The sequence below is a fragment of the Chiroxiphia lanceolata genome, chromosome 13, assembly GCF_009829145.1.
Source record: "Chiroxiphia lanceolata isolate bChiLan1 chromosome 13, bChiLan1.pri, whole genome shotgun sequence".
NCBI lineage: Eukaryota > Metazoa > Chordata > Aves > Passeriformes > Pipridae > Chiroxiphia > Chiroxiphia lanceolata.
In genome coordinates, this window is record NC_045649.1 from 12,385,137 (window position 1) to 12,413,136 (window position 28,000).

Here is a 28,000-nt window from a genome sequence, read left to right on the forward strand (position 1 = left end):
GGCATATCCTCATCTGGTAGTGTCAGGACTTGGAATTGTGCTCCTTTTTTCCCCCCCAAAGCAGACTTCTGTCTGTCAGTGTCAAGTCTTCACAACTGTTATCTGTAATCATCAATAAGGATCCAGAGGCATCTGTAAAACAGATACGATCCTTTGCGTTGTTCTAGTTGGTACTTCCAGGTTATAAACTTGCAGGAGTTCACAAAGATGCTTATCAGGCTACAACATGAGAATTATTGGAAGTTAGTGTATTATCAGATTGTGAAATGAAAGAGGGCTGTGCTCTGAAGTCTTCTGTCTGTGATGTTTTGTAATGAAATCTTGGTTCAGGCCACATGTGAAAATGAGAAGGCTTTTTTTCTGGTTTTCAATGCAAATGCTTCTCTAAATCTTAAAATGGCAATGTAGTTCCTCAGGAAAGATACTGGAATTCGGACACATATTGTATAGGTCTAATTAAGGTGTAATGCTGAAATTTATGACAAAATGATAGAAATCCTGTAATGCTTACATCTGAAATCTCAGCAGCACCAGAGAATTTTCTTTTTAAACTTACAAGAAAGTTTGTGTAACTGTCTTTCTAGTGGTTAGAAGTTCACTGTAAATTACAAATACGTTACACTGAATATGTTACTCTGACTCTTTTGACAACTAAAGGGGGTGAAAAGAGGCATTTGCATTCTGTACAGATACACTAAAAAAAAAAAAAGTTAGTTTTAGTGGTATCCGAACCTGAAGAACTAAACATGGGAAGATTTTACCTGTATTAGAAAAATAAGCAGAAAGTCACTTAAGTCCTGAAATATTTGAAAGTCTTCACAGGTACACTTTAGAGAAGCAAAACTGCAATATTTTGGGAGCAATACTGGTTACTAGTATGGTTTCCTTCAGTAGTTTCATGGCCAAACCCCTGAACTTCTTAACGGTTATTTTTACTAAAATAAACTGACTTGGGGATAAACATTGTTCTTTTCAAGAAGATACTCCAAACTTTTGGTATCTTTCTAGATCACTGTCAGTTGTAGCAGATGTTGTCATTCTCTGTGTTATTATTGAAACTTTATTGCAATTGATGTCCACAAATATAAATGACACTTCACATTTAGTGCCAAGTCTAATGGGTTTGTTTAAACAAAAAAGAGAAAGGGTTAAAACTAAATTGGGATACTACATGCTGAAGCAGCAGATGCACACCTACATGTTTTGTTCTGCAGGTTTTACTTTAAGTGCAATAACCTTTGGCAGGTGAAGAAGGTATTTGAAAATAATAACGTCTTCAACTGGTGCTGTTAAATTTTCTAAAGGTATTTGCCAAGACTGAAGACATAAAAGCACACAAGGATGTTGTACAAAACTAAACTATTTTATTAAAATTTACATGATGTTTTAAAACCCAGGAATTTTGTAGTTATCCTCACCTAATTGAAATGAATAGTTTATTTCCTGTTACACTAATGTGTATAACAGTCTGTGCTTTAGTGTCCAAAATAAGAATGACAGAATGGATCAGGTTGGAAGGGACCACAGCGGGTCATCTTGTCCAAGCTTCCTGCTCAAGCAGGGTCTTCCTAGAGCACATTGCACAGGATTGTGTCCAGATGGTTCTGGAATATCTCCAGTGAAGGGAAACTCCACACCCTGTCTGTGCTTGGTCACTGCACAGCAAAGTTCTTCCTTGTATTCAGGTGGAACTTCTGTGCATCGGTTTGTGCCCGTTGCCTCTTGTCTGATTGCTGGGCACCCCCGAGCAGAGCCTGATCCAGCCCCTGACACCCTCCCTTCAGATATTTAGTGAAATAACCAAGATTACTGTTGTTCACATTTTTTTATTAGTAATACTAATGCTTTGGAAATTCATCACAAAACAAGGAAATCCATGTGCACTTAGGGACGTGTATTTTTCTTTCAGTATTTTATGAAGATACTGTATTAGTTGGGCTGTGGGAGATGATTTTTTAAAAACTTTCTAAGATAGTTTAATATGGATCTAGGCATGCTTATAACAAATGTAGTTCTGGTTCTGTTTAGCAGTGTAACTTTTATTGTATATCAGTTAATTTTGCCAATTCAAGATTTAAAAGCAAATCTTAGGACCCTCTCCCAAAGAAGGGATCTCTACAGAACATTCCTTTAACATCACATTTAACAGAGATATATATGTGTGTGCATATATATATATACACATACACGTGTGTATGTAAAAGTTCATGTGCAGTATAGCTTATTTGAGAACCTGGGGAGATAGATTCCATTTTGCTGCTTAAGAAAGCTTTAAGTTCCTTTTGTGTGAATTTCTCTTTGGCTCAGTGATTTTTCCAGTGTCTGAAGTATTTATTGTATTTTACACTTAGAATAATGTACTGTAGATCTAGTGAATGTATGTTTAGTTATATATGTGGTTTTTTCTGACATAGGTTTTTTCAAACTTCAAAGTATTCCACAATTGTCTCCTTATTGGAACCTGTTCGTGCAAGTGGACACTGTCCTAAAGAGTAAGAAACATCTTTTTTTTCTCTTTTATCTTGAGGATTCAAGAAGAATCCAGTTGGGGAAGGATACATAGCTGTTTTGGATAGCCAAGACCTCAAGATAGCGTTTATCTTACATGGTAGTTACAGGTGAATTAGGTTTTTCTTTTCCCTGTTGAACTCTTACAGCTGGGATAAATTACTTGATTGCAAGTTTTTGATTTTTCTTTTTTCAAATAATAAATTTTTGAATGCCTCTGTTCAGCTAACATATATATTGTAAAACCCTTATGCTTTAATTTTGTTTAGCGAACAAAGAACTTTTAAATAAGCAGAAGTTTAGGAACAAAAAGATATACTGAAGTGCAAAGAACTTGACAGTTAAATAGTTTCAAACTCAGTTCTAATTTCTGGATGTGAAAAGGATTTGTGATTGATGGGAGCTGTTTGTGTGATGGGAGTTCCAGTACAGAAAAAGAGAACACCTAGAGCAAGTTTTCTGGCTGTTTTGGTACAAAATTCATATTACTTCACATAGATGGCAAAAAAGGATGGAAGTATTTTAGCAGCCTTCCCCTACATATGTGTTTGGGTACATGCTTATTTTTTTATGAATTTTAAAAAAATATCTCTGCACATGAAGTGTCCCCATTAATGCAGAGCAGCTTGGAATAAGTCTTGAAGTTACTGAGTAATAAAAGTATTACTGAGTAATAAATGTATTAATTAATGTACTGAATTAGAATGAGAGAAATTTTTTTTACTGGAACATTGCAGGCTTTTGGTAGCTGTTATAACCAATTTATGTCTTTGGCATATGTTACAACATTGTTTCAAAGATGTAGGGAAAGGAAATAATCTTTGTGTCACAATCCGCTCCTCCATGCAGTAATATATAATATATTTTAATAAAGATTTAAGATTGAACTGTATTAATAGTCCTGCAAAGGTGTTAAAGAGTTTGTCATCATGAGACTATATTTAGGAAGAGGGGAATCTCATGGAGAGAATGGTCTTTTAATGTTACAGAGTGGTTTTATTTGCTTTGAGGCTTTTACACACAGGCCTTAGAAGCCTTTACTTTCACCCCATACACTTTTTCCCTTAAACTGAGTAATGTTTGGAAGCCTCTTCCAGATAAAAAGAGAACCTCTTGAAGCTGAGCTCCTCTACCTGCTGTCAAGGCAAGGAGCAGGATAAAACTGTCATGCAAGTGTGTTCCCCTGGAAAGGCAGTGTCACTTCCCATTGGCAAATACATCTGTCAGTGTGTAACAGCACTCTGCTGTTACAAGACATGTACAGGACTTCTCGGACTGACAGATTTAAAACCTAGCCCTAAAACTATTTTTTTTTTTTTGGGTACTTACATTGTATCTTAAAGTTGCCCTAAACCTTTTAGTATTCTGGCACAGACTCTGCCCTTCATCTTTGGAGGTTTGTAGGCTTGGGTTATTTTTAGTGGTCCTACAAAAGGAGCACTTGCCTATTTATCGGACACTTACAAAATCATGGCTACCAGTGATTGTGTATTAATTCTGCTGTTCTTGGTTTTATGGTATCTATTGAATTTTTGAGTTTCAGGTGTTGCATTTGAATGTACACTCCTGAAGTTGGTTATTGTGTGACTTGTGTAACATGCTTCATTTTCAGGTCTCTAATGATGAGGTATCCATCTGGATTTAAAGCACATCTCTGAGCTTCTTAATTCTTCATTAAAGAGATGTGTTCTATACTCATTGGTAAGGATATTTTTTTGTCTTGACTTGGGCCCTTTCCTTTAATATCTTGTGGTATATTTTTAATTTAGAAGATTTAGGCAACTTAATTTTGTCTTAAGGGTTTATCAGGTACTTTTATAGTAAAAGGTTCTTTAGGTGCCTATGCTAGCTATTAATTTTGACCCAAGCTAATAATTAAACTCTGGAATTCATATGTCTAAGTATCAATGCTCTAATTAAATCACTAACTCTTAGTGTTATAGATAGAGAAGCAGTGGTAAAGAATTTGTAAATTGGTCTGTGGTCTGAGTCCTTTTCTGATATATACAACAGTTCTACAAGCCTGTGTGTCTTGCCACACATCTTTTGAATTTGGAGTTTTGGGAAGAAAGTGACTCCAACTTGGAAAGCAACAAAAGCAAAGGATCTGAATTTTGTGCAATTAAAAAAACCAACCCTTTTACTCAATAATGTCAACCATATTTAATCTGAAGAAACTTTGTAGTATTACACACACCTGCATGTCAAAACAGTAGAAACAAAACAGCCACAAAAATCTTATTAGGAAATACAATTTTTTCTAGAAACTACTGGTATTTTTAATTTTTGTAGGTATTTAAGGAAAACAGCTAAGATTACTTCATATGTTACAGAACTTGTCATAATGCATTCTCTCCATATATTAAGTACAGCTTGATGAAATATAATTTCGAGGCTTCAGTTAAAAATTGAGTTAAAAATTAATGTTAATATAGATCTCTTAAAGAAGTATAGTGCTTATAGCCTAAGCACACTGTGGGACTTTCTGATACCATGTTGTTTTATGCAGAGAGTTCTGTGATATACTTTGGTGTGGTTTTGCTCTGCTCAGCTTAAGCAAAGCTGTTCTCAGTAAGAAATTGTCCCACTCATAGTGAAGGCAAACATGGTTGAGAATGGTAGAAATTTGTCTTCAGTTGCATTGCAAAATGGATTTTCTTTCCAAGTGAAATTTGTCATGACTTGACTTGAACTTGACTTGAACTTTCATGAACAACTATAACAATCAATAAGCTAGTGTTTGGGTATGGGGGTTTTGTGTTTTGGTTTTTTCTTGTTGTTTGTTTGTTTGTTTTCTGTTGGTTTTTGTTTTGTTTGTTTTTGCTGGGGTTTTTTGTTGTTGTGTCTTTTTTCTCTAAACTTTTATTTATATTAATTATATTTATTTCCCAGATGCTACCTGCGAGAAAGGAGGAAAGGCATAGGAGGGGAGTTTGTTCATGTCTGGGGAGTAGAAGGAGGGAAGCAGTTACATGAGGTGTTTGGTGCAAGCAAAACCAGTGTAGGATTGATAACAGACTGCTCTGAGTTACTCTGACAAGCACACACATACCAGTTTGCTCCAGTTTTATACTCTTACTCGTAGCTGGAACTGTAGCCATGGACTGGAACTTACTTAGTTTAAGCCCATACATTTCAAAAATTTGTCATATTCAAATTAAAATACAAGGTACTTGAGTGAGCTTTGGAGTATTTAGCATGATGTCTGTGAACTCTGTAGCAGAAATGGAGTTCTAAACAAAACCAGTACGTTGAGGGTATGATTTTACTAAAGAGATGGCTCATTACTCAAAAATAATTAGAAATGCATACCAGTGAAGAGTAATTTCAAAATAAAATAATGCATATGTGTATATATATATGTAATTGCATGTGTGTGTTTTTATTTAATGAAACAGGCTACCCAACCAGCTTTTATCCAAATTTTCGTGATACCAATAAGAGAAAATTCATCTTTTCAATCCATATTTAGCTACAGATATCATGGCATTCTAGTACAAACACTCCTAACTGTTAGAGATCAATAGAGTTCATATCTACTAAATGTCTAAATGTTCTTTTTTTAGTCTTCTACATTACTGGGATTTTGAGGAAATTGTGCTGTCCCTCTGTGCCTTTCAAATCTGACATGTACATTGATCTTTGAATCTGTGATGAAATATCATTTATTTTGGCACATCAGTAGGAAGTAACTTCTGTATTATTTAATTAACTGAGCTTTTTGAACTCGGCCAAAGCTTTAGTTAAAATCTGACAAGTAATGGTAGTGTAATTGTGTTTTAATATTGGGGAGGGAATGTCTCTCATTTCTTAATAGTATGCAGAAGTGATCAGTTTTTTCACTATCTGGTTTTTAGCATGCTGTATTATCCACTCTTTTGACACAGTATTCCATCTGCTAATAGATGGGCAAATCACAGAAAGCCACAAAGCTGTTCTACTGTTGGATATTACACAGAATTTAGCAAATGCAGGGATGATTATATCAGCCATGCTATAATACCCTAAACCCATGCCAGGTCATCTACCTGGATCCTGCTCTTCATTTGTCATCGACTGGAAGGCATTGGAAGGAAGTTTGATACTGGGAAAGTCATCATTCTGTTGCTTTTAATCAGAAGCAGACAACTTAATCAGTGCTAGAAGATAATGAGGTCTAATCTATATTAATGCTTCCTTTATCTTGGTACTTTAGGATATCCTAACTTTAAGCAATAATTGTACATGTATCATCTGGAAACCACGGCTACTTTGCTGTGCTAAGCTGTCATCTTCCTAAGCTTCTGTCACTTTTTTAATAGCATTCTTGTTCTCTCAATTCATTAACAGTCATACCAGTCCATACTTGATAGATGTCACCAATTGGTGCCTTTCAGTATGATACAGGATCCATCTGTCCTTTCTGTGTACAGACCAGAAATTTTGTATACTCAAACCCTAAGCATGGTTTGTGAATTTAAGTTTGGCTTTATTCTGACTATGGTCACACCACCTTCAGTGGACTAGGAATATAAGCAGAATGGGGTTTCATCAGCTTCTCCAAGACTACTTTGTGCTTAGTAGGTTCAACACGAACCTTGTCCATCAGAGAATATTTCAGATTTGCAGGGTGTTTATTTCTGGAAGGATCCTATACTCATTTTATTATTAAGAAAATTCATCAAGGAATTACAATTGAAGTGGAGGAGGAGAGCATGAAGGTGGTCTTTAGTAGTAGGGTCAGGAATTAAAAGTTGTGGCTGTTTTCTTTCCTTTTTTTTCCCCTTTAATTAGAGATATATATTAACAGGATAAAGGAATGATTATTCCATCAAGATGCTCATTTAAAGTGATTGCTCCCATATTATAGAGGGTTACTACTTAACTGGGGAGGTAAATTATCACAGACACACATATTCATTCATTTCCTATTCTGTTTGATTATACTACAAATGTGTGAGCTTTTAGGCTAAAGTTAAATTACCCCCCTTTTCAACTCTTGCCTTAAATCCCTGATTGCAAAGTAATTCATTGGTGATTGCTGAGTGATACTATGAACAGTTCAAAATGTTTCAAAACTAGGTAAGTGTGTAAACTCTGTTGAAGCAAAGGTAGTTCCTTCCTATGTTTTATGTTTGTATCACTGTATTCATTCTCTTGTCTTTCCTCCAAACAAGAGTCTATTACATCTTTAAGAGATAAAATACTGTTTCTCGGAAACTTATTTAATGCAACTTAAATAGAAGAAACAAGGTATCTCAGCTTTTCCTACTAATTTTAAATGTAGTTTATAACCTTCAAGTTTTTTGTTTAAACATACAGAATTACTGTATATATCTTGTGTATTATATGATTTCTGTAGAAGCAAGTTCTAATCCTGGACTAGTAAAACACAATTCTGGTACATTTTGGTAATTTTCATGAATATGGCCAAAAAGAATCTAAAACTGTGCTTTGAGTGAATGAAAAAATGAAACTGTTACATTTAAATCATAACTAAATAAGGGACGAAAATTATAAACCCTGCATGGGGCAGTGAGTATAAGCAAAAAGAAGTTATTTATCTGTGGTTTTAACATAAGCGTAATTTTATGAGCAAAATATCAAAAATCCTTAAAAATGTTGAGGACGAGAAGGAGCAATGAGAAAAGCCATTAATTTTTCTTTTTTTATTTCCCCCCCTTCCTTTCCCTTAGGATGCTTTAACACTTGAAGACGAATGTTTCATGAGAAGCACTAATGGATGTTGGCATGCCTTGGATAAGGTGGTGACTGCCGGATGTCATTTGTTTCTGTTCACTGCAGAGAGACAAAACTGACTCCATTTGGAGTTGAGAGAAAAAGCAGAACAGACCTCTCAAGATGACTGATCCTATGATGGATTTTTTTGATGATGCCAATCTTTTTAGTGAGACCTTAGAAGGTTTGTCAGATGATGCCTTTGTTCAACCTGGACCTGTTTCACTTGTTGATGAATTGAATTTGGGTGCAGAATTTGAACCTTTGCACATAGACTCATTGAACCATGTGCAAGATGCTCAAAATCAACAAAAGATGAGTGAGTTTGATCAGCTGAATCAGTATGATTCACTGAAGCTTCACTCAGTAAATCAGTCTTTTAATAGCTCAGCTGACAATGTCTTATCACCACACTCTCAATTCAATTGTTCACCAGTTCATCCGCAAAACCAGTCCAATGGGATGTTTCCAGATGTGGCCGATGGCAGTCCTATGTGGGGTCATCAAACTGCCACAACGGTTTCCAATCAAAATGGGTCCCCTTTTCACCAAGGACATTCTCAGTCTATGCAGCAAAACAAAAGCTTTGTAGCACACCATGACTTTGCCTTATTTCAGGCTAATGAACCACAGCATCAGTGTGCCTCGCTACGGTCGCAACAAAGCAGAAACAACACGGGGCAGGATGCTCTGAGTCAGCCAAAAGACTTCATGGAAGTGAACGTATCTACTTCTCTCAGAGTCAGTGTTAACCACCCTCCTTCAGTTTCTAATCCATCGACTTCACAGCAGCCTCTGTCCGTTCAGCCGTTTTCTCAAACTGCAAGTGCTTCATTACATTTTTGTGGGAATCAGGAAGGAAATTTTGATGGACAGTCCCCAACTATTACTCCGTGTTCTGTTAGTAATAGTCAACAATTTTCATCTCCTTATTCTTACTCCAATAACCACATTTCTCCTACCAGCCTTCTTCAGCCTACAACAGCTCTTTCTACCAGCCAGCAGACACACTCTATCTCTGACTTCACTGGAAGCGATGCCTTTACATCTCAAACAGGGACCAAGCAAGAAACAACTGAGCACATGTTGAATCCTAATACACCTTTGAATTCAAATACTTTTCAAATGTTGCATTCTGCGCATCCTCAGGGCAACTTTAGTAGTTCAAAACTCTCTCCTGTGAATATTAATTTTTCATCTTCCACTGGTTCTGCTTCTCAGATAAGCCATTTCACCGATCCTATTGAAAGCAACGGTTTTACATCTTTAGATGACAACTTACTTCATCAAGTCGAGACTCATAATGAACCATTCACAGGACTTGACCCAGATGACCTCCTTCAGGAAGACCTTCTGCCACAGTTTGATGATTCTGCATTTGTTCAGGATAGCACAAGCCATGTTTTAGAGCATGACCTAGAACACCATATAACCCCACAGCAAGTAACACAGTCATCCGATCTGGTTCGGGCACAATCCCAAAGTCAGATCCATCCCTGGCATTCTTCAGTTTCTAATCAGCACCTGCAAGGCAGGAGTCGTGTAACCTTACAAGGACAGGTATGTAGGGATTTGGGGGGCAGGGGTTTGAGCTGTTTGATTTGCTTGATCTGGTGAAATGAATAATAGTGATGGTGTTTATGTCAAAGCATGATAACTGAAGTCTCTGAGTTGTTCTTTGACCCTGAAGAAGTCTAGATGATGGCTAGTTTAGGAGAAAAGAACCCGTTGATGCAGACCTTGTTTTTTGCTGTTGTTTTCTTACTTCAGAAAACAAGACTTAGATGACCTGAAATATTTATATATTAACATGGTGCCACTCCTGCTGCTGCTTATATTTCTGAAGTACAGCAGAGAAAATTGGTTAATGATTTTGCTGCAAATATAATGGCTTATTGTCTTGAAAAGTACTTACAGAAAAATGTTTTTAAGAGCTCTGGTAAGGTTTGTGTGGCTGATTTCCTGCAAGAATTGCAATGGTTAAGTTGTTGCTCGGTCCTTTGCTTGGTGTCTTTGTGCACACTTTATTCCTGCTTTTGTTATTAGTAATAATAGAAAACATATAAAAGGCTGTGTATATATTGGATTTTGCTACTTTTGGCTAAACCAAAAAGCTCAGCAGTTGTTTGAGTATAAGGTGACATCTACTGCACCTTATCCAAGTCCTCTCTGTGCGGACAAAACGGCATAAAAATTGTAGTGTGGGTTTTTTTAATGGGATACAAGAGAAACAAACTTTGCAGACCGTGCTTTTCAGTTTATCAGAGAGAAAACTGAAAAGAAATTAAAACTGTGTGAGTATTGAAATGTTCAGAAAGATAGTCCTTCAATTCTTCAGTCTGTTTCTTATGATTGCTTTCTTATATGTAACTTAGTGACTTTTGAAATAGTTTTAATTCAAATATTAAGTCCACTTTTCTAATGCTGGCCTTTATCTTCATCTGTATCAGCATCTTCTTCTTTAGAGGAAGTATGTAAGTCATTAAATTGAAATACAGACTGATACTTCTGGATCACTTTGGTCTTTTATGAGAGTTAAGCTTTTCAAAAGCAAATAAAGTAGGGAGGTAAAGGTATTTTTTCACAACACTGTAACCAGCAAAATTATATTCTTATTACAGCTGCTAGAAACCTCAGCATATGTGAGATTCTTGTAGATTTTTCAGCTCAAAAAATTCCTAATTTAAAAGAGAATATATTTAGAATATGAAAGAGATTTATTAAGCAAAGGCACAAATAATTATTATTTGAGCTTTTAAAGTTTTTCAATCCTGAAAGCTATTGCTATGATTTTGGAGGCTGGTTTAGTGGCTTTCCTTGTTAATACTTGTAGAGTGGTATAAGTGACTGCATTACCTGTAGATCAGTACCTTAATAATAACAAAGTTTGTCTCTGCTTGGCAGTTTCCAGCCCAAATTTGATTTGACAGGAATGTCTGAAACTTGTTCCATTAGATGGTTTGGCAGAAGGAGCAGTACCTTCTGTATGATTAATACACGTGTTTGGCTGCCTTTGCTGGTCATGTAGGGTTTCCAAAATTGGGAGATTGTCTGTTGAAATCCATGTGCATGTGAAGAGGGAAAGTACGAAATTTTATTTTAAACTGTATTAAATTCTAGTAGGAATTTAGCTTGTGTTTGGAAAGGAAGAGAGAATGGACGTTTTCTCATTTTTAATCTGTGCATTTCAAAACAGAGGCAACTTCCAAAAAATATATAGATATGCAGACAGATTTATAAAGGTTTTAGTAGCTGTATTACTTCTCTGTATTCTTGCTACCAATATTGTCTCTACCTGAGAGAATAGTGTCTTACTGTGGAAAAAAATTATTGGGAAGGAAAGTAACTATTCACTCTTGCTTCTACTTAAGTTTGCAGGACACAGGTCTGGGAAGGAGACAATGTAACATTTTTCTTTTCCCTCAATTTTACGTCATTAGTGTTAGAGATAAGGGTTTAACACGCTTAATCTTTGGTCTTGGTTCAATGGATTGCTTCTCCATTACAACTTCTGCTTATGCTTATGGAGTGTGTAATTGTCAATTCCTACTGGTGAAAATTTTCTCTAAGTTGTGGTGTGATGTTAATGGAACTTGTACAAACAGCTCTGTGGCCGAGGTGAGCTTGATTAACTGAGTGATGCAGTAGATGCAATCTGTTGGTTTTGATAAACATTGCTTTTCTTTCCCCTTCTCTACCTTAAAAAAAAAAAAAAAAAAAAGGAGGGCACAGCCCAAGCTACTCCTGTCAGTTATCTCTGTAACCTCAAGACAAAGGGTGTAGTAGCTCCGAGGGAAACGTGATCCTGTTTGAGTGTGTGCACAGTCCTGCCAGGAAGAGGAGCAGCAGAACACGGGGCTGGGAACAGCAGCACTGAGGCTATTGGTCTCCCATGAGCATACTGGGGGTGAAGGGTGAAGAGGAAGTGGATTCCAGGAAAAGTGGGGGTGGCAAGAAATCCAGGAATTAGTATCATTTTTGAGGAGCCAAGCGGCAAAAAGTAGGTCTGACAGAACTTTCTGGTGCTGCGACTTTTGTGTTGGAAACGTCAGAACCTTGTAAGACTTACTTCGATCTCGTTGACATTAGTTTTACAACGTTGTTTTGTAACAAAGAATAAAGTTCTGAGATGTATGGAGAGCATCTGAAGCCTTGGGAGGTTGATTTAGGTTTTTATCGTGGTGTGAAAACAAAGCAACTTTACAGTATTTAAAACTTATATGTTTTTCCCCTGGAACTTTGAAAACGAAACCAACAGAAACCAGATAGTTGTAAAACTGCTTGGTTTGGTTTTTATTATTTTGGGGTGTGCAATAAATTGTATAAATTGGATTCTGACCTTGAGTTTGTGTAATGGGATGGATGTTTAATGTTTCTTTCAGAAACTGGTTGTGAACCAATAGCTGTCAAACTGTCAAGAGGGAATGTACAGATGCAAACAATGTAGAAGCCTCTTTAAATCAGCCTTGTATGTAGTATGAGTAGTAAAGGAAAAGTATGGCAATTACTGAAGTTAAGTGTTTCAGATCTGTCTTTTGACTGCCTGCAATTCTAAGAGGTGCTTTAGTTCTAATTCTCCCTTCTGTTCTTTGATCACTTCATAGAATTTCAAGTTCAAGATGAGTTTGTTCTGTTTGAGCATTTTACAAATGTCTGCAGGTGAACCAGGGAGAAAAAAGGTGGGGTAAGGGATGGAGAAGGAATTTTGTTCTTACTGAAACTGGTTGGCTTTAGACAAGAGGTTGGGTGGGAAGGCATTTTGACAAGTTTCATATGTAATAGATAAGGTGAGCTGTTAATTGTCTAACAAGACCATGTTTCATACATTGAGTAAACAATTACTAGTGAATTTAATTTTTTTTCAATAGTTTCAGCTTGATAATGGTTGAGATTTTCTCAGAAAGGACAACTTTATTTCCTGAAATAGTTAATGAACTGTAGCTGTTGGAATGGACCCAATATTAGACAACCAAAGATCTTTAACTGCAGTTAGGCTGAGGTTATTTAAATTAAAAAAGAACATTAAATACTTGTTTCAGTATTTGAAAGCGAGCATACTCATCACATTTTTACTTTTATGGCTATTCTTTTAATGGAAATTAATTTAAAAATTAATACAGTCTGTTAGGTGTAATAATGCTGCAAAATTAAAAACAATCTAGACTGTCTTATGCTACTAATACACTTTCTATGCTTGCTGTAATTAGATTAGAATTGTAAATAACTTGTGCCTCTTAATTTTACATCATGCATTTTTCATCAGAGTTAGAGAACAGAAAGTAAAGTGGAGAAATGCACTGAAGATTCATGTAGCCTCAGTGTTGACTAATACAAGACTTGTGATCTTATTAACTCCACTTAAAACTGTTTTGAGTTTGCTAAATAATCTATTTGCTTTTCATAATGTTGAAAAAAGATGACAAAAATACAGGCTTCAACTTTGTTTTGCATATTTAGAAGAAAAAGGAAGTTGGAAAGATAATCTGAAGTATAAACTGTCCTAAGAGAAGTTTACAGCCATCTCACTGTGTATGTTATTTTGTAATAAGTGTTCTAATGTCTTCTGGCTGCATACATGAAAACGGACAAATTGAGGTTGAACTGAAAAATAATATTCCATTAATAATCCTAAGTGCTATAGGACAATGCAGTAGTCTTCTTAAATCAAATGAATAATTTTTTTCCTTTTTGTGACTGAAAGTTTGGCACCTAACTTGACAATTCAGTGTATTCATGAGTTCCAGTATCTCACATTGTTTTTGTAAAAACTGACTTAAAACATGCAAGTGGTTTTATGCCTGCAAGCTTGAGCTGTCCTACCACTTGTTTTATAGCAACAGATGATGTTTTTTTGGAAGTTTGTCTTGCCCTTGTTGAAAGCTTGGCAGAGAAAATCTGAACATTGTAGATAATTGCTTGGTTGGTGTTGTACCCCAGGACATCTGTATCTATCAGAATGCCATAAACTCATGTATGAGCGTCCCACCAGAGAGGCAATTAATTTTCCCCAGGCTTATGTGCTGCTGAGATGCCCTAAATTGTCACAGGCCTTTCAATTCTGTGTTATCAGATGCCTCTCTTTTATATCAGCTCTAAACTCATTGTAGACATTTATCCTTTGGATTATTCCACTTGTAAACCCCTTACTGTGCCATTGGTTGCTATTCTACTTGCATACAAAATCTTGGCACTGTAAAGTTTTTATGAGAGAAACACATAGTAAGCAGTGATGTGTTTTCTTGGCTAGTTATGAGAGCCAAAACCAGACAACTACTTGATATATGCAGTTATGGAAGATGTATCAAAATCAAGGGTATAGTATTTATTAGATTGTATTTCTTACATTCTCTATGGTTTAATTTTAAGGAACCCTGTAATGAGAAATATTTAAATGTAATGAACTGATCACACTGTCTAGAAATTCTTTGTAGAAGAGACTGGGTATTTTGCATAGTAAGTTTATAGGTTATGGCTCCTAAGTGCTGGTACAAGATTGTAAAATTGTGGTACTGCTATATGTGTGTTGCTTGGGAAGCAGTGAATGACTGAGCATGATAAAATACACATCTCAGAATTTGCCCTGCTTTGCTTCAAGTCAAAGGTTGGACTTGATGATTTTGGATGTCTTTTCCAGCCTTAATGGTGCTATGATCTGAAATCTAGACATCTGTTCCAGTAAGCATTTGGGTGCATTACAAATCATAACTTGTAATCTCGAGATGTAAAAACCCCACACACCCCTAAAAACAACCCACAGACCAAAAGAGCCTTAAAACTTTGTTCTTTTTCATAAAGTGCTTAATAGTGCTGGTATAGCTCCCATTAAGCATATCCACTGTATCTATACTGTTGCTTTAATTAGGGATAATTTTATGGGTGACATCATATTAGCAAATGTAAATCTTTGTCTGAACTTTCCTTTTAAGCATTTCTACAAGTTGTATGCACTGGACTTAGTTTTCTGTGCTTCAGGAATATTTTTCACCATTCTTGTAGGGGCTCAAATTCTCTACCACAGTGAGGCACCAGAATTCAGTTATCTTCCAGCATCTAATAGGTTTATCATCTATGCTGAAGTAATGAAAGTAATCCCTCCGCTGACCTTCTTTGTACAATATTTTGCAGCTTTTTTTGCTTTATTTCTATGATTTGAGAAAGGGCTGCACAAACAGGTGGGAATGGAAGTGTCAAATGCACAGAGCTAATGAGAGGAGTAGGGCAATATTTCTGAGCCTAAGTAGTGCAGCTCCTGGAATGAACTAAGTTTTTAAATTATCGCTGTATATCATATGATTTCATTATTAATCTATGGGGTTTTGCCAATGATATATTAATCATTAAGAGAGCAGTGTTTTGATAACTTTATTTATAGTTGAACGTGTATGAAGCATTTACTTTTGTATATAATTTATATGTTTTATCTAAGCCTTTTATACATTTTATTTCTTTTTATAAATTACAAATTGCATATGTTGGGGAAAGGAAGTACATGTTTGTGAGATTAGTTCGTAACACATTTACAGATGATTAATTATGATAATATGCCCAAAAATTGCTGGGCTTTTAAGAACAGGGAAAATGTACCAGAGTATCTGTTTTACTGTTTTAAAGGCTTTACAAGGTTGTAATTACCATCTCTGAGATAAATTGTTTCATCTTTTTTGAATCTTTTTTGCTATCACTACTGCTTTTCTTAAGTCTCTCTCAACCTCTGTCACTTGTCAAATAATCAGGCTGTCCAATTCTTTGTGTGTGTTTCCTCTTTCAAATTAAGTACTTGCTGTTTTAATGATTGTTATAATATACGAATATAATTTTTCCTGAGATAATTGTGCACTCATTAAATGACTGCTATAATTGTCTTTAAAATGTGCCAAAAGAGAAGCATTTTTGCAAAAAAAAATTAACAGATGGCAGGCATAGGAAGGAAGCTTCTGGCTGGGTCAAATTACAGGAGTAATCCTACAGATAGCAAGGTGAGACTAGTTGACAAAAATAAGTTCAATTTACATTAATTTTTTAATGATATTGCAGGATAAATGTGGTTGAATAATCTAAATAACTATTTGCAAACAGATGTCTTGTTAACACTGAAAAACTGTAAAGCAATTCAGTAATGTAAGAGTACTGATATAATTGTGCAAGCTTAGTGTCTAGAAGAAATGGTACTTAATTACAGAGAAAAGAGAAAACAAAATCCATGTTAAATTGTCTTTTAAAGACAGCAACCCATCCTATAGGCTGTTAAAGCTGCAGTTCAATATATGCCTAAACTATAATTAGTTAAGGGAAAAAAAGCTCCTATTCTTCCACTTTGTGTTAATGCAACCATTTGTGCTATGAACTGAACTGGGAAACTCCTTCATGTGCAGAGAAACTTGGCAATTTTTTTGTCAAGGAACTTCAGGAATAGAAGTTCCTGGTTTAGTTATCTCAGTTGCCCAGAATCATATTGCATAGAAGCAGTGGAGGGGAGCTATCAATGCCTACAACTGTCTGACAGTGTCAAGAGCAGGGGGCTGGACTTTTCACTGATGCCCAGGGACAGGACGAGGGACAATGGGCACAAACTGAAATGGGGGAACTGCCATCTGAATATGAGGAAAAACCTCTTTACTGTGAGGGTGGCAGAGCTCTGGAACAGGCTGCCCAGAGAGGATGTGGAGTCCCCTTCTATTCAAGAACCATCTGGGCATGATCCTGTGCAACCTGTTCTAGGTGACCCTGCCTTAGCAGGGGGGTTGAACTACACCATTTCCAGATGTCCCTTCCAACCTCAGCCATCCTGGGATTATGTGAGAAAGGAGTAGGAGGCATCATTTTCTGCAGTAGAGGCAAAATAATTGTGCATGGAACTGTAACCTCAAATGAGAAGAGAGTGCAAGTGGGCTCGATGCAAGACTGTCCCTTGGCTCCAGTAACCACTAACCTGTTTTGACTGACACTATTATCCAAACTCTAAACTTTTGAGTGGCTTCAAACATACTTTTGCCTCTAAAACTTCCAAAACAGCACTCTATCTTGAGACATTTTTTAGAAAATCATACACTTTATGAAGTGTTAGTGAAGTGTTATTACTGAAAGAGAAGCAGAACTTGTAAAGGTGTTAACCAGTAGTATGGCTTCAAAGCCAGAGAATCTGAATTACCTTTGGAATTCATGTAGCTTTTGTCCAGATGTCAGTGTGCTTTGTGCACTCAGGTTTTCTAGTTTCTTTTAGCTATTATGTTAATTTTAATATATAGATCAAAATAATTTCCAGCACTTTTCCTACCTAACAGCCTCCTGCATCTGGAGAGGTGTTGTTTTCTCTGTTCATTATCAGCTTAAAAAAAATTTGCTCAAGTTGCTGGTTACATGGATTTTGAAGAGAGTGTCTATTGTCAGGTGTTGAGTGGATTGGATTTGGGAACTCTAAAGGCTAATAAATATAAATTAGTGGGTTTCTAGGATGAGACTGAGAATTCTAATGCTGATTTGAGTAAGTTTGATAAATGAAACTAGCAATGTTAGGTGAGAAAAGATGACAAGTCTTACGTTTTTGAAAGCTGTGTAATTTTTCTTTCATAAATGTGGCAGGTTTTCTTTTGTGTGGATTATTTGGCTTGTGTTTATACTTGGGTTTTTTCTTCCCTTGATATCTTACTGTGAAGGCAAGCATTTTAATTTATATCTCATGAAATTGTTCCCATCTTTTACATATTGTCTTTTCAGGAGTTAGTCTGTATTTGAGAATAATTTTCAATGTTTGTAGTGTATCATATATGTGCACATAAGCTATTTGGCAGCATATTGAATTGCAAACCAGAATTAGTTTCATAGATTGATAGGAAGTCCTCTTTTAAAAGATATTCGTGACTTCACAATTTAGTTGTAGTTTATATATTGGAAGGAAAAGAAAAGTTAGCCTTAGTGTTAAAGAAAACATTGCAGATATTTTGGTTCTGTGCATTTTGTGTATTTTCTTACAGTTTGAAACATTATTTTAAAAACCTGTCAGTCACAACTGTCTTTCTGAAACAGTCTTAAGTAATCTTAAAGGCCATTGTTTCACTGTACCTTTTGTTTTTCACTGTACCAATTGTTTTTACTGAGCACCACACAGAGACTCCTTTAGTAATATTTTAAGCAAACTTACAAGAAAAACATAGCTATTGTGATTTTTGTGACTTGCAACATGCTATGGCTTACAGTACCTGTTTGTATCTTCAGAAGAATAAGAAGATGCATGTGGATTGTTTTTTGTCTTTGTTAAGTCTTTGTAGCAGTTGTCCATGAGGCCCATGTATGGCTCAGCTTGATGTGTAAACTCTGTTGTAGCAGGAACTTTGGTCCTTGCAACTCCTAAAAGCAGCAGCCAGCTTTTACAGAACCCAGGCTGTCACAGGGAAGGCAGGTAAATTATTTAAGGAACATCTGAGTGACAAAACCAGACATGTGTCTTAATGTCTTTGAGTTCAGTAAGAACAATTTTTAAAAAAGATTAGGCAAATTTATTTTGATGTGTCTGCATTGTAGCTCCTATTTATATCATCCTTGGGAGGATTCTTTGACGTGCAATCACGTCGTGTTATGAAATCTGAGCAGCTCCTGCCACTGCACGAGAGATGTGTTTTGTGGTGCCAGCCCAGGGTGCTTTTTGGCTAAATATGATTTCAGAAATGGTGACCCAGCCTTGCTTGGGGACAGAGGAACGAAGGGACTCGTGCTTGTGACTGTGCTTGGGGATGTCCTTGGCAGCACACTGTGATCTCTGCCCAGGCTGTCATTCTGCTCTGTGTCGATGACACTTTCTGTTGACTTCAGCTCCACTAAAGATGATAAGAATGTCTCTTGTCTTGACCTTTCCAGTGGGTCTAGTCCTGCCACTTTTGCTAGCTGCCAGGCTGAGTTGAGATAAAAAATTACCACTATGCTTATGTTTCTAGAGACCTGTCTTGCAACTTCTTCTGTTTGATCCCTACCAAAAGTTCATGCTCCCTGCTGGGAGGGGTTTTTAGAGTTTTTTTGGTGTGTTTTTGTTTTGGGTTTTTTTTGTTTGTTTTATGGTAATCCCTATGAAGCTCTTGGATGCAATGTTCTTTCTCTAGAAATTTTTTAGGAGACTTTTGGGGAAAAAACGGTTTGGGTTTTTTGCTTTTTTGGGTTTCACTTGCCTGAAATCAAATTCTGCTGTTCCCCTGTAGTATTCTCTGACTCGAGGCCTCTATTTTCAAACCATCACCCCTTTGTGATAAATTCCTTTTCTTTAGGCATCTTGTTTTACTCCTTAATTAGGGGAGGAGGATTTTGTTCATGAATATTTAACTGAGATAACTAGATTCAACAGGAGTGGTTTCATTAGGTTAGCATATATGCTAAAGGAGTCTTTTGTGCTGAAGGTTCCAGCATCTAAAGCTGTTAAAGTAGTTCATTGAAGCTGAAACAAAAAATACGTAAGTTGGTTTGAACTGAAGTGGAAGAAGTATGCCCCCCCTCCTTGATTTAAATGGAAATATGGTGTGCAGGCAGTACTGATATTAGTGGCTCCCCAGCTGTTCATGTTAAAAATAATTGCTTTTCCCAATTCCTGTCAGTATGTATATTTTAATGTATGTGCTGGGGGTTTTTATCTAATTGAAATTACGTTGAAAACATTTTGGTTAGCCTGTTATCTTAACATTTTGGATACTCTGTTAGGTATCCAGTAATACTACGAAGTTCAAAGATTGAGTAAACTTTTAAACTTCACTGCTTCTAGTGAATAAAATTATTGTAAAGAGAGATATTACATGCCAGCTGTTCTGAGTATGCAGTCTGTTTTGCTTTAAAGATCATTCATGATCAGTATTTCCCTGTTAATCAAATGATACCTATTTTTCACATCTGTCATCTTTCACAATGCTTCACTGTTCTGCTATGAACAAGCACTGAAAATACATTTTAGAAAGTAGGCTGCCTATAATATCATAGAATAATTTCCTGGGACTGAACAAGACAATGATGCGTTGCAGCATGTTTTTCCAAGAGCCTTTGTACTCTGGATAAGCTGGTTCACTTATTTTCAGAGTGAGTTTTATTTTACCATTGCACTTGATGTACTACAAAATTTTAGTAGAATCTGGTGTTAAAGCATACTGTGGAAGAGAATCTGTCTCTGTGTTTTGTTTAATCTGTGGTTGTTTCTCTGATCTAGCCCAGATTTCCTTCCTGCAGGTACTTGCAGGAGTGAGGTGTTGAGACAAAAGCTGGGCAGGTTCCTGCTGGTTCTGCACAGTTCTTGCCCACTTGCCCTTCTTTGATCCCTTCAGTATGTTCAGTGACTCCTCTAAGTAGCAGAAGAGTACAAAGAATCGAGGGTTTGCACTTCACAGCCCTTCACACCTGTCATGTCTTCTGCTTCTGGGACTGGTAACAAATGGAGAGGCTTTAAGGGGGACAGTGGAAGGAAATAGTGACAGTAGTAAACTTCCTAAGGATGGCAGATTTTTGTTTCAATTATAAAAAGATGTTCCTACAAGGCCACTTCCATGAGAGGTGTAGAAGGAACACAATAATTGAAATTAAGTTTTGACAAGAACCAACTACAATTAAGGTCCTGTTGCTTTTCCTTGCTCAGAGATGTTTGCTCTGCTGGTTTCTTGGGGTGCTCAGGACAGGAATGCTGAAGCTGATCTTGGATTAAGGGGAATAAAAAGCTCCTTGTGTGTTGTTCTTTTTGAAGGTGGTTTGGGTGGGGTTTTGTCTCCTGGTCTTCCTTCTCTGGTTGGTAAAAAAAATAAAACCATGAGAAAATGACTCTCTTGGTAGCACACAAAACTCATGGCCATACAGAACGCGGGTGCGCAGGTAGCAACGTGGAAAAATTCAGTTTAATTTTGAGTTTGTTTTCTGTTGTGAAGACTTTTGCAATCGATTCTTTGTTGTTTTACCTTTAAATCAGCATTCTGAAAGATTTTGTCGCCTTAAATTAGTGCAGCTTCACCTAATGTTATATTTTTCTGGAGTATAAAAGGTCATTAAAAAAAAGGTTGGGGAGAGCTGTTGGGTTGCTGCTTTGCAGCATTCCACTCCCCACAGTAATAGAAACTATCTGGCTTTACATGTTAAATAAGTTTTTCCTATTGTAAAAATAGAGGGGGGGTTCAGAAGAAGCAAACTATTACCTGTATCTTCTAAGAAGGTGTTGAATGATGTGTGATTTCAGTGAATCAATATATTTGTAGAGCTTTATCTGGGGATTTTGAACTTTAATGACTAGTCTTTTTAAAACAGAATATGTTTGAATTTTCTTGTCCATAAGTATTCGGCGAAGTATTTTGCAGATTTATTTCCAGATGCCCACACAGGACTTGTTTCAAACAGTGAACTGAAACCTGACTTTCCTTTTATAGATTACAGAGTTTAGTCAACTGTTTTTTAAGGAGTCAAATAATTGCAACATTTGTAAGGTTAAGATCGATCAAAAATGAAAGAAAGAAATGGTGTAGTGGAACTTTTTTGCTAAAACATTTTGCCATTAGGATAGGCATTAAAGGCTTTAGAAAGTCCGTAGAGGTATGGCATGCCTGTGAATTTGGTCTGAGCCTAATAATTCAATGGTGCATCCACCAGTTGTCTTGAATATGAACATTACATTTTTTCATATGTAGGAGCCCAGAGTTTTCTCCTGTTAAGTCATATGTAGTGATACTTGTAGTGGGGACCACAGGTGGAATATGAGGTATGTATGCACTGCATGAGGCTTAGGTCAATACAAGTACTGAGTGTTACTGGTTCTGCATGTGAAAAAGAGTACTGAGGAGTTTTGCTGAGGCTGTGGGTTTTATTGGCATTGTCTGCCACTTTGCAAATAGCTGTGTTCACCATCAGAGACTGGAACCCAAGAGCAGTGGGTAGAGAACACCAAGCCACTGATAATTGAGCCACATTCAATGCAGTCACTTGGCAGAGCAAGCAGGATGAAGCTCTCAATTTCTTTTATTTCCTGGCAATTTAATGTGCTCCATTACATAGTGCCTCCTTTAAGAATTACAGGGCAAATACACACAGTTTTTATTCCGCTACTAAATATTCAGAAAAAACATTCTAATTATATTTGGCACTGAGCCCCAAAATACTGCCTTTAAACCAGGTCTTCCAAATGGAAGCAATATGTGTGCTGCAGACTCATTCTGTAACACCCAGTGCTGCCTCTACAGTGTGCCCAGGGTAGCAGCTGCTTACACTGAACAGCGGCTTGATTTTCACCCCATGAATGATAGGGGAAGTCACTGGTTAAGAAGCTGCTACTAATAACTATGGTATCTTCACTATATTAGTGGGAAAACATGATTAGTGATATTATTACTGGGTTCTGTGGCACTGAGATGTGAAACAACACCCTGTGTGACATACAAACAGGTGCATGTTTCATCTTAGAAATATGACTAGTTTAAGGTTGCTGACCTTTCCATTAATGTTTTCATTTCATTTAAAATTTGGTTATAAGTATGGTGTTAAATGCCTTGTGAGGCACAAATAGCATTCACATCCCAAATCATAAATTTACCTTCTGAAGTGACAGTTATACAGGTAAAAATTTTGCCTGGCCATGTTGCTGTAGTCATTAGCCATTCATTTACCAACATTACAGATAACAAGTACAGAAGAGGGAAAAGATAGATTCTCTCCCTGTATCTTGTTCCTTTTTTTTTTTTTTTAATCTGTCTGTAACATCTATTTTAATTTGGGTTAGGTTTCACATATGCTTGTCTTGAAATTCTGTTTCCCTTAAACACTGAGATGTGCATGAGCGATGATAATAAGCAAGAAAAAGAAGGAAGAGTATTATCAGCATATTGAAAGAACCATAATTTGGAATGCTTCATTGGCTCCCTTAGTAGTTCCATACAAGTACCAAAGAGAGTGGAAAAATGATAGAACCCCATGGATCTCCATTTGCCAGTGTTCTTGGCTTTGTAAAGCAATCCCTGCAGATGGTGTGGGGCAACTGTTGAACAAGAAAATAAAAAGCAATTCAGAAGGAACTCTGAGGGAGTTCTCTCTGGAGAAAAGAAATCTTGTTGCATATTTAGGAGATCTTCTCATCAGTTGTGCAGAAGTAGCTTGATTAACCATCAAAATCTCATTTCCAGTATATTGTCTAAGGAAAACTACATCTTTTGCTGGGATTGCCATGCAGCAAAGGAGACTCCTTTCTGCCCACATGTGGAGTGACACCCATTCATGTTTTAAGCAATCTTCTACAGATGGACTCTATCAAGGGTGTGGGTTCTTTTTTTTTTTTTTTTTAGTATACCTTTGAAATACAAATCCACCATTAAAAAATCACTGGAAGAGTTATTTATGCAGACTATTCTAGAGGAAAAATGTTCAGAGTACTAGAATGGAATTCTGAAATCACTGACTTGAGTTCATGCTTTTTTTAAAAGTTGCATTCATAAACACAATTTTATAATTCAATTGAGGAATGGATATTCCTTTAAGATTTTTCACTGTAGCAGCTTAAAAGCAACTGCAGTTTTCAAATTTTCATGTGATTATGATGTGACAAAATAAGCTGATTTGGGTAAAAAGCCCAAACTATTGATGAATCATTAGTTATGCAATTTATTTCTTTGTATTATGGTTGTGATATTGATATTATTTTGGTGACTTGACATGAACAAAGATGATGTGGTAATGCATGTAGATCAGGTTTCCAGGTGGCTAATTTTAGCTGCTTTTAGTAAAGTCGATGTCAAGGTCATCTTGATTTTCCTAAGGACTTGGTAGACCTGCAAGAACTTGTTATGCTCTCCAGGCATATGGTACTTAGTCTGAGCATCTTCCTGCAGGTGGGTACTACTGCCAGTAGGAGTAAAAGGATAATTCAAGCCACTGCAAATTCAAACCTTAGCTTTCTATTCTTAGACTAGTTAAGGTCATAACTTAGTTCTTAGTGGTAGCTAATGTTTGGGTCAGTAGATCCACAAGTGAAAAACATTATTTTTAAAAAAGTGCTTTATATAATTAAATCACAAATGTGTGACTCATTAAAATTCAGAGGAAAGCATTATCAGTTCTTAAAATATATCAATGGATATATATAGAGAGAGAGATGCAACTAAGGAGAGATACTTGGTCTCAAAGATTCTGTGCATGCGTAGAGTTGAAAGTAATACTACTCTGTCATGAATGGCCATACCTACTGTAAGAAAGGTGTTCTTACAGTAGAAGCCATGTTTTAGTATTGGGACAGATAAGGCAGGATTTGGGAAGGTTTTCTAGGAGTTAGATCTCTTCTCAGTGTTAAACTCACCTTCTCTTTGGGACTTCCTTTGTAGTGATAACAAAGGATGTAAAGAAATATTAGTTGTTGTGGAGCAAATTAAAATGGGTTTAGGCCTTTGAGGGGAAAACCCCAGTGTCTGTAAGTGTTCAGGATGCTGGTTTGTCCTTGCTGGAGGAAGGACTGTTATGCCAGTGAAGGTCTTCAAATGCATATCCTCTGCAACCACAACAAAATGTTGGAGAAATGCCTTTCCGTGAAAAGCCTACTCAGCAGAGTAGTGCTGGCTATTAGGAAGACTGCTGTCATAGTTCAGTCTCTCGATATTGCCTGGTAACTTGATTGCTTTTACATTAGCTTAATTAAGAAATCATTGAGGTATGTGTAGGATACCTTCTACTCCTGAAAAACAGAATGTCAAATTTATTTGAATACTGCTGAGAAGATGCTCCCCTGGCTGTGAATCAGGGCATGTGTGGGGAAGTCTACAGCTGTTGTCTGATCTGTTCCACCCTCAGTATTTTTAGGGCTGGTTCAGTGGTGTGAACAGCAGCAGAGCCCATACCTGCTGCTGTTAATGGCTTTTGCAGGCGGCAGCAATAGTGTGAATTTGATGTGATTCCTGCCAATTTCCCTGCTGCCCACAGGATTGCGTGGAGCAGCAGGGAACTGACAGGAGGCTTGTTCACTGCACTCGGCTGCTGCTTGGCAAAGCCATTAGCAGCAGCAGATACCCTGGAGCTCTCTCTGTGCAGACACAAGACAACATTGCATTGCTTTACCTTCAGTTATATTTGGATGATCATCTTTGCAACCGTGAGAAGTAAAAACATATTTTTCCAAATAAAATCTTCAGTTTTTAAATATGTAGCTGCCTCAGGGTTTTCCTTTCCATCTTCTCCTATGTGTTTGTCAGTTAAGAATCTTCCTTATTCTAGATGGAATAGGTTTGTAAGCTGCTGGTGAAAGGATACGTTCCTTTAGGATGTTTGATCTGCACTCCTGCTTACTAAGGGGGAAGGGGTATTTTCAGCTTGGAAAAGGCTTTTCCCTTTTTGTTACAGATGCTGTGTAGCTTTTGAAATGGTTTTCAGTGTGCATGATGATTTATAAGCATTCAATCATTTTATAGCCATGCATATTTTGGAATCATGAAATTATTATCAGAATAAAAGACCTCTGCTGAGGCTTTTGTTGCTTTGGTTGCTAAGCACACACTGATCCTGTCCTCTGTAGTCCAAGTGTGTTTCATGTTCTATCTCAAAGCACTTGTGTTGCTTTCCAGTTTTGTTTTTTGTGACAATTATGACCTTCTTGATGAAGGTTTCATTACAGGTTTATTTAGCTTAGAATGGCTGGCTGGTGCATTCCTGCCTGTTCATGAATGTCATTTCCATATGGTTAGAAATGTCATAGCAAAATTAAAAAAACACGGTCTTGGATTTCTAAGAAATAGCTTAATGTTTGTGCAGTGCAGGAGACAGAACTCAGAAGGGATAGTACAGAGCAAGAAGCAGAGGGTAAGCCTGAGGAATTATAACACAGAGGAGCCTTGTCCAGCATACTCACAAATCTACAGTAAGAATGTAGTAAATGTTGTTGAGGAATAAATTGGAAGGCAGCTTTGACCTCTGAGTAAATGTAGCAAAGAAACTTTGTTTTAAAAGAATAAAATATCTAGGAAGATGATTGTAAAAGGATTAATGAAAAAGCCACCATTTCTGTATTGCCTACTTAATTATTAAACATTTTGGTTAGTTTGTTTCTGGCTCAGGAATGTTCAAGAACATACCAATGTAACAGTACTGACTTCAGTAGCATTTGGCTTAGAGCTGAAATTATACCAAGGGTACATTAGGAATAGGGTTTTTTGTTTAGCTGATCTCAAAATGCAAAATAGTACATTATTTAGCATTTTTACTAAGATATGAAATAAAAACCCTAAAAGCTAAATCCCTGTATTTTTTTATAGATACTGTAAGCATAATGTAGAAACATCTTGCCCAGAGTTCTGAAAAGTAAAATTAATATGTAATAATTGTCCTTGTGATTAAGCTGCGTATTTACAGAAATATCCTTGAATTTAAATGGTATTGTTAAGGAAAGAGACCATTTAATCTATTGGTACCATTAGTGTTTTCACTGGACAATGAACTTAATTTTGAAATTAATCTGAAATAGAAGTGAAATTTTGTCTTATTGTAAGGCCTAATATTAACAATCTCAAAATCCTTGCAATATTTTAAACTTCCTATGGAAAAACATCCATATTGCAAAATAAAGGTATCAGTATATATTCAGCAAAACAGAAATAAAATCCTCATTTTTCCTCATTCTTCTTGAACAGGCTTCTGAGAATCAAGGGTATTGCTAGGATAGAGCTATGGTATCAAAAGCTTCTTGGTCTTTTTAATAACCTTTCAAAAAACCCAATTATATCTTCTTTTTGTTTTTATTTGATATGTTGACAATAGGTATATAAAAACTTGTCTGATCTTTTAAAATAGCGCTTTAAACCAACCTCGGAATGAAGAGGCGCTTACCACAGAGCCGAGTCCCAAGTAAGCGAGGTCCTCACCGCAGGGTCCCGCAGGTCCGGGCAGGGGAGAGGCATAAACCCAAGGACTTCTTCCATTTTCTGTAGGAAGCAGGGAAGCCTGTCAGCAAATGCTTATGTAGTCACTGCTGCCAGCTTATAGTAACGAATTAAATGCAAGAAAAATAATTTAAAAAAAAAGTATACTGGAGAGCGAAATCTGTGTGAGGCCCCAGGCTCGGGTCGAGCCGCTGTCCCCCCCGTGCCATCCCCGGGGCTGGAGCCGCAGGGTCGCAGCGCAGCGAGGTCCAGGACGGAACAGCGCCTGGTTCCCACGGTTTTCCAAGGAGCGAGCGGCCGCTGTGGGCGGCGCTGCGGGCGGGGAGCGGGAAGGGTTAAAGCCGATCCCCGCGGGGGTTAAACCGGAGCCTAATGGAATAATGACGGGTAGCACCATCTGCTGGCCTAGTTCCGCGGGGAGCGGGTCTAACCAGCGCTAATATTGGCGCTGATGCCGTTTGATGCTTTGTGCGTTTCTTTCCGCGCTTTGTTGGGATCCTCTGTCCGCGCACGGCGGGGCCGGGCCCGGCCCGGGGGCGGCGGGAGCGCGCCGGGCAGGGCGCGGGGATGCTCCGGGAGCCGCTCTGTGCTCGGGGAGCGCCGTGCACGGCCCGGCTGCCGCTCGCTAAATAGGCCATTTAGCAATCTTCTCCCCATGCTTTCCTCCTGAGCACTGCCTGGGGTGCTGCGAAAGCGGAGGGCAAGTCTTTGTCTGACGCCAAAAATGTCTTCAGTGAAGAGGCCAAGAGGAAGGGTAAGTGAGAGCCTGAATGAGTGGGAGGAGGAGGGGTTCTTTGGGCTAAAAGGCTAATGGGATTGAATAACCTTCCTTATTACTGGCTGCTGCTGCGGGAGCCGCATCGCCATCTTGAGCTGTTCCCGTGCTGGGTCCGGCTGTTTGTTCCAGCCCCGGGGCTTTAAGGTGG

At 37.3% G+C, this 28,000-nt stretch overlaps 2 protein-coding genes across 7 annotated transcripts in view; one reads left to right on the plus strand and one right to left on the minus strand.

Moving 5' to 3' along the window:
- CHD9 (chromodomain helicase DNA binding protein 9) overlaps positions 1-28,000 on the plus strand; it is an 86,191-nt gene that overhangs the window by 5,842 nt on the left and 52,349 nt on the right. For 2 of the 4 annotated variants that reach the window (XM_032700755.1, XM_032700757.1), the window contains exons 2-4: positions 2,415-2,492; positions 4,121-4,209; positions 8,184-9,786. In XM_032700755.1, the coding sequence (XP_032556646.1) occupies positions 8,350-9,786 (1,437 nt within the window). In that variant the 5' untranslated portion in view covers positions 2,415-2,492; positions 4,121-4,209; positions 8,184-8,349. Of the gene's footprint in view, positions 1-2,414; positions 2,493-4,120; positions 4,210-8,183; positions 9,787-27,179; positions 27,829-28,000 lie in introns of those variants that run through there. The other 2 variants (XM_032700756.1, XM_032700759.1) reach the window with 2 other exon arrangements.
- Positions 53-27,628, minus strand: LOC116793153. Of its 3 annotated transcripts, XM_032700762.1 has the most exons (4): positions 27,222-27,532; positions 27,022-27,116; positions 18,423-18,604; positions 53-132 (listed from the first exon to the last, which is right to left on the minus strand). In XM_032700762.1, exons 1-4 carry the CDS (start codon positions 27,469-27,471, stop codon positions 99-101), a joined length of 561 nt encoding a protein of 186 aa, XP_032556653.1. In that variant the 5' UTR covers positions 27,472-27,532; the 3' UTR covers positions 53-98. The 3 variants fall into 3 exon arrangements, 2 of the variants coding, with proteins under 2 accessions (XP_032556653.1, XP_032556652.1); XR_004359391.1 differs by lacking the exon at positions 53-132 and having other exon boundaries at positions 16,901-18,604; positions 27,506-27,628; XM_032700761.1 differs by lacking the exons at positions 53-132; positions 18,423-18,604 and adding an exon at positions 20,552-20,967 and having other exon boundaries at positions 27,000-27,116.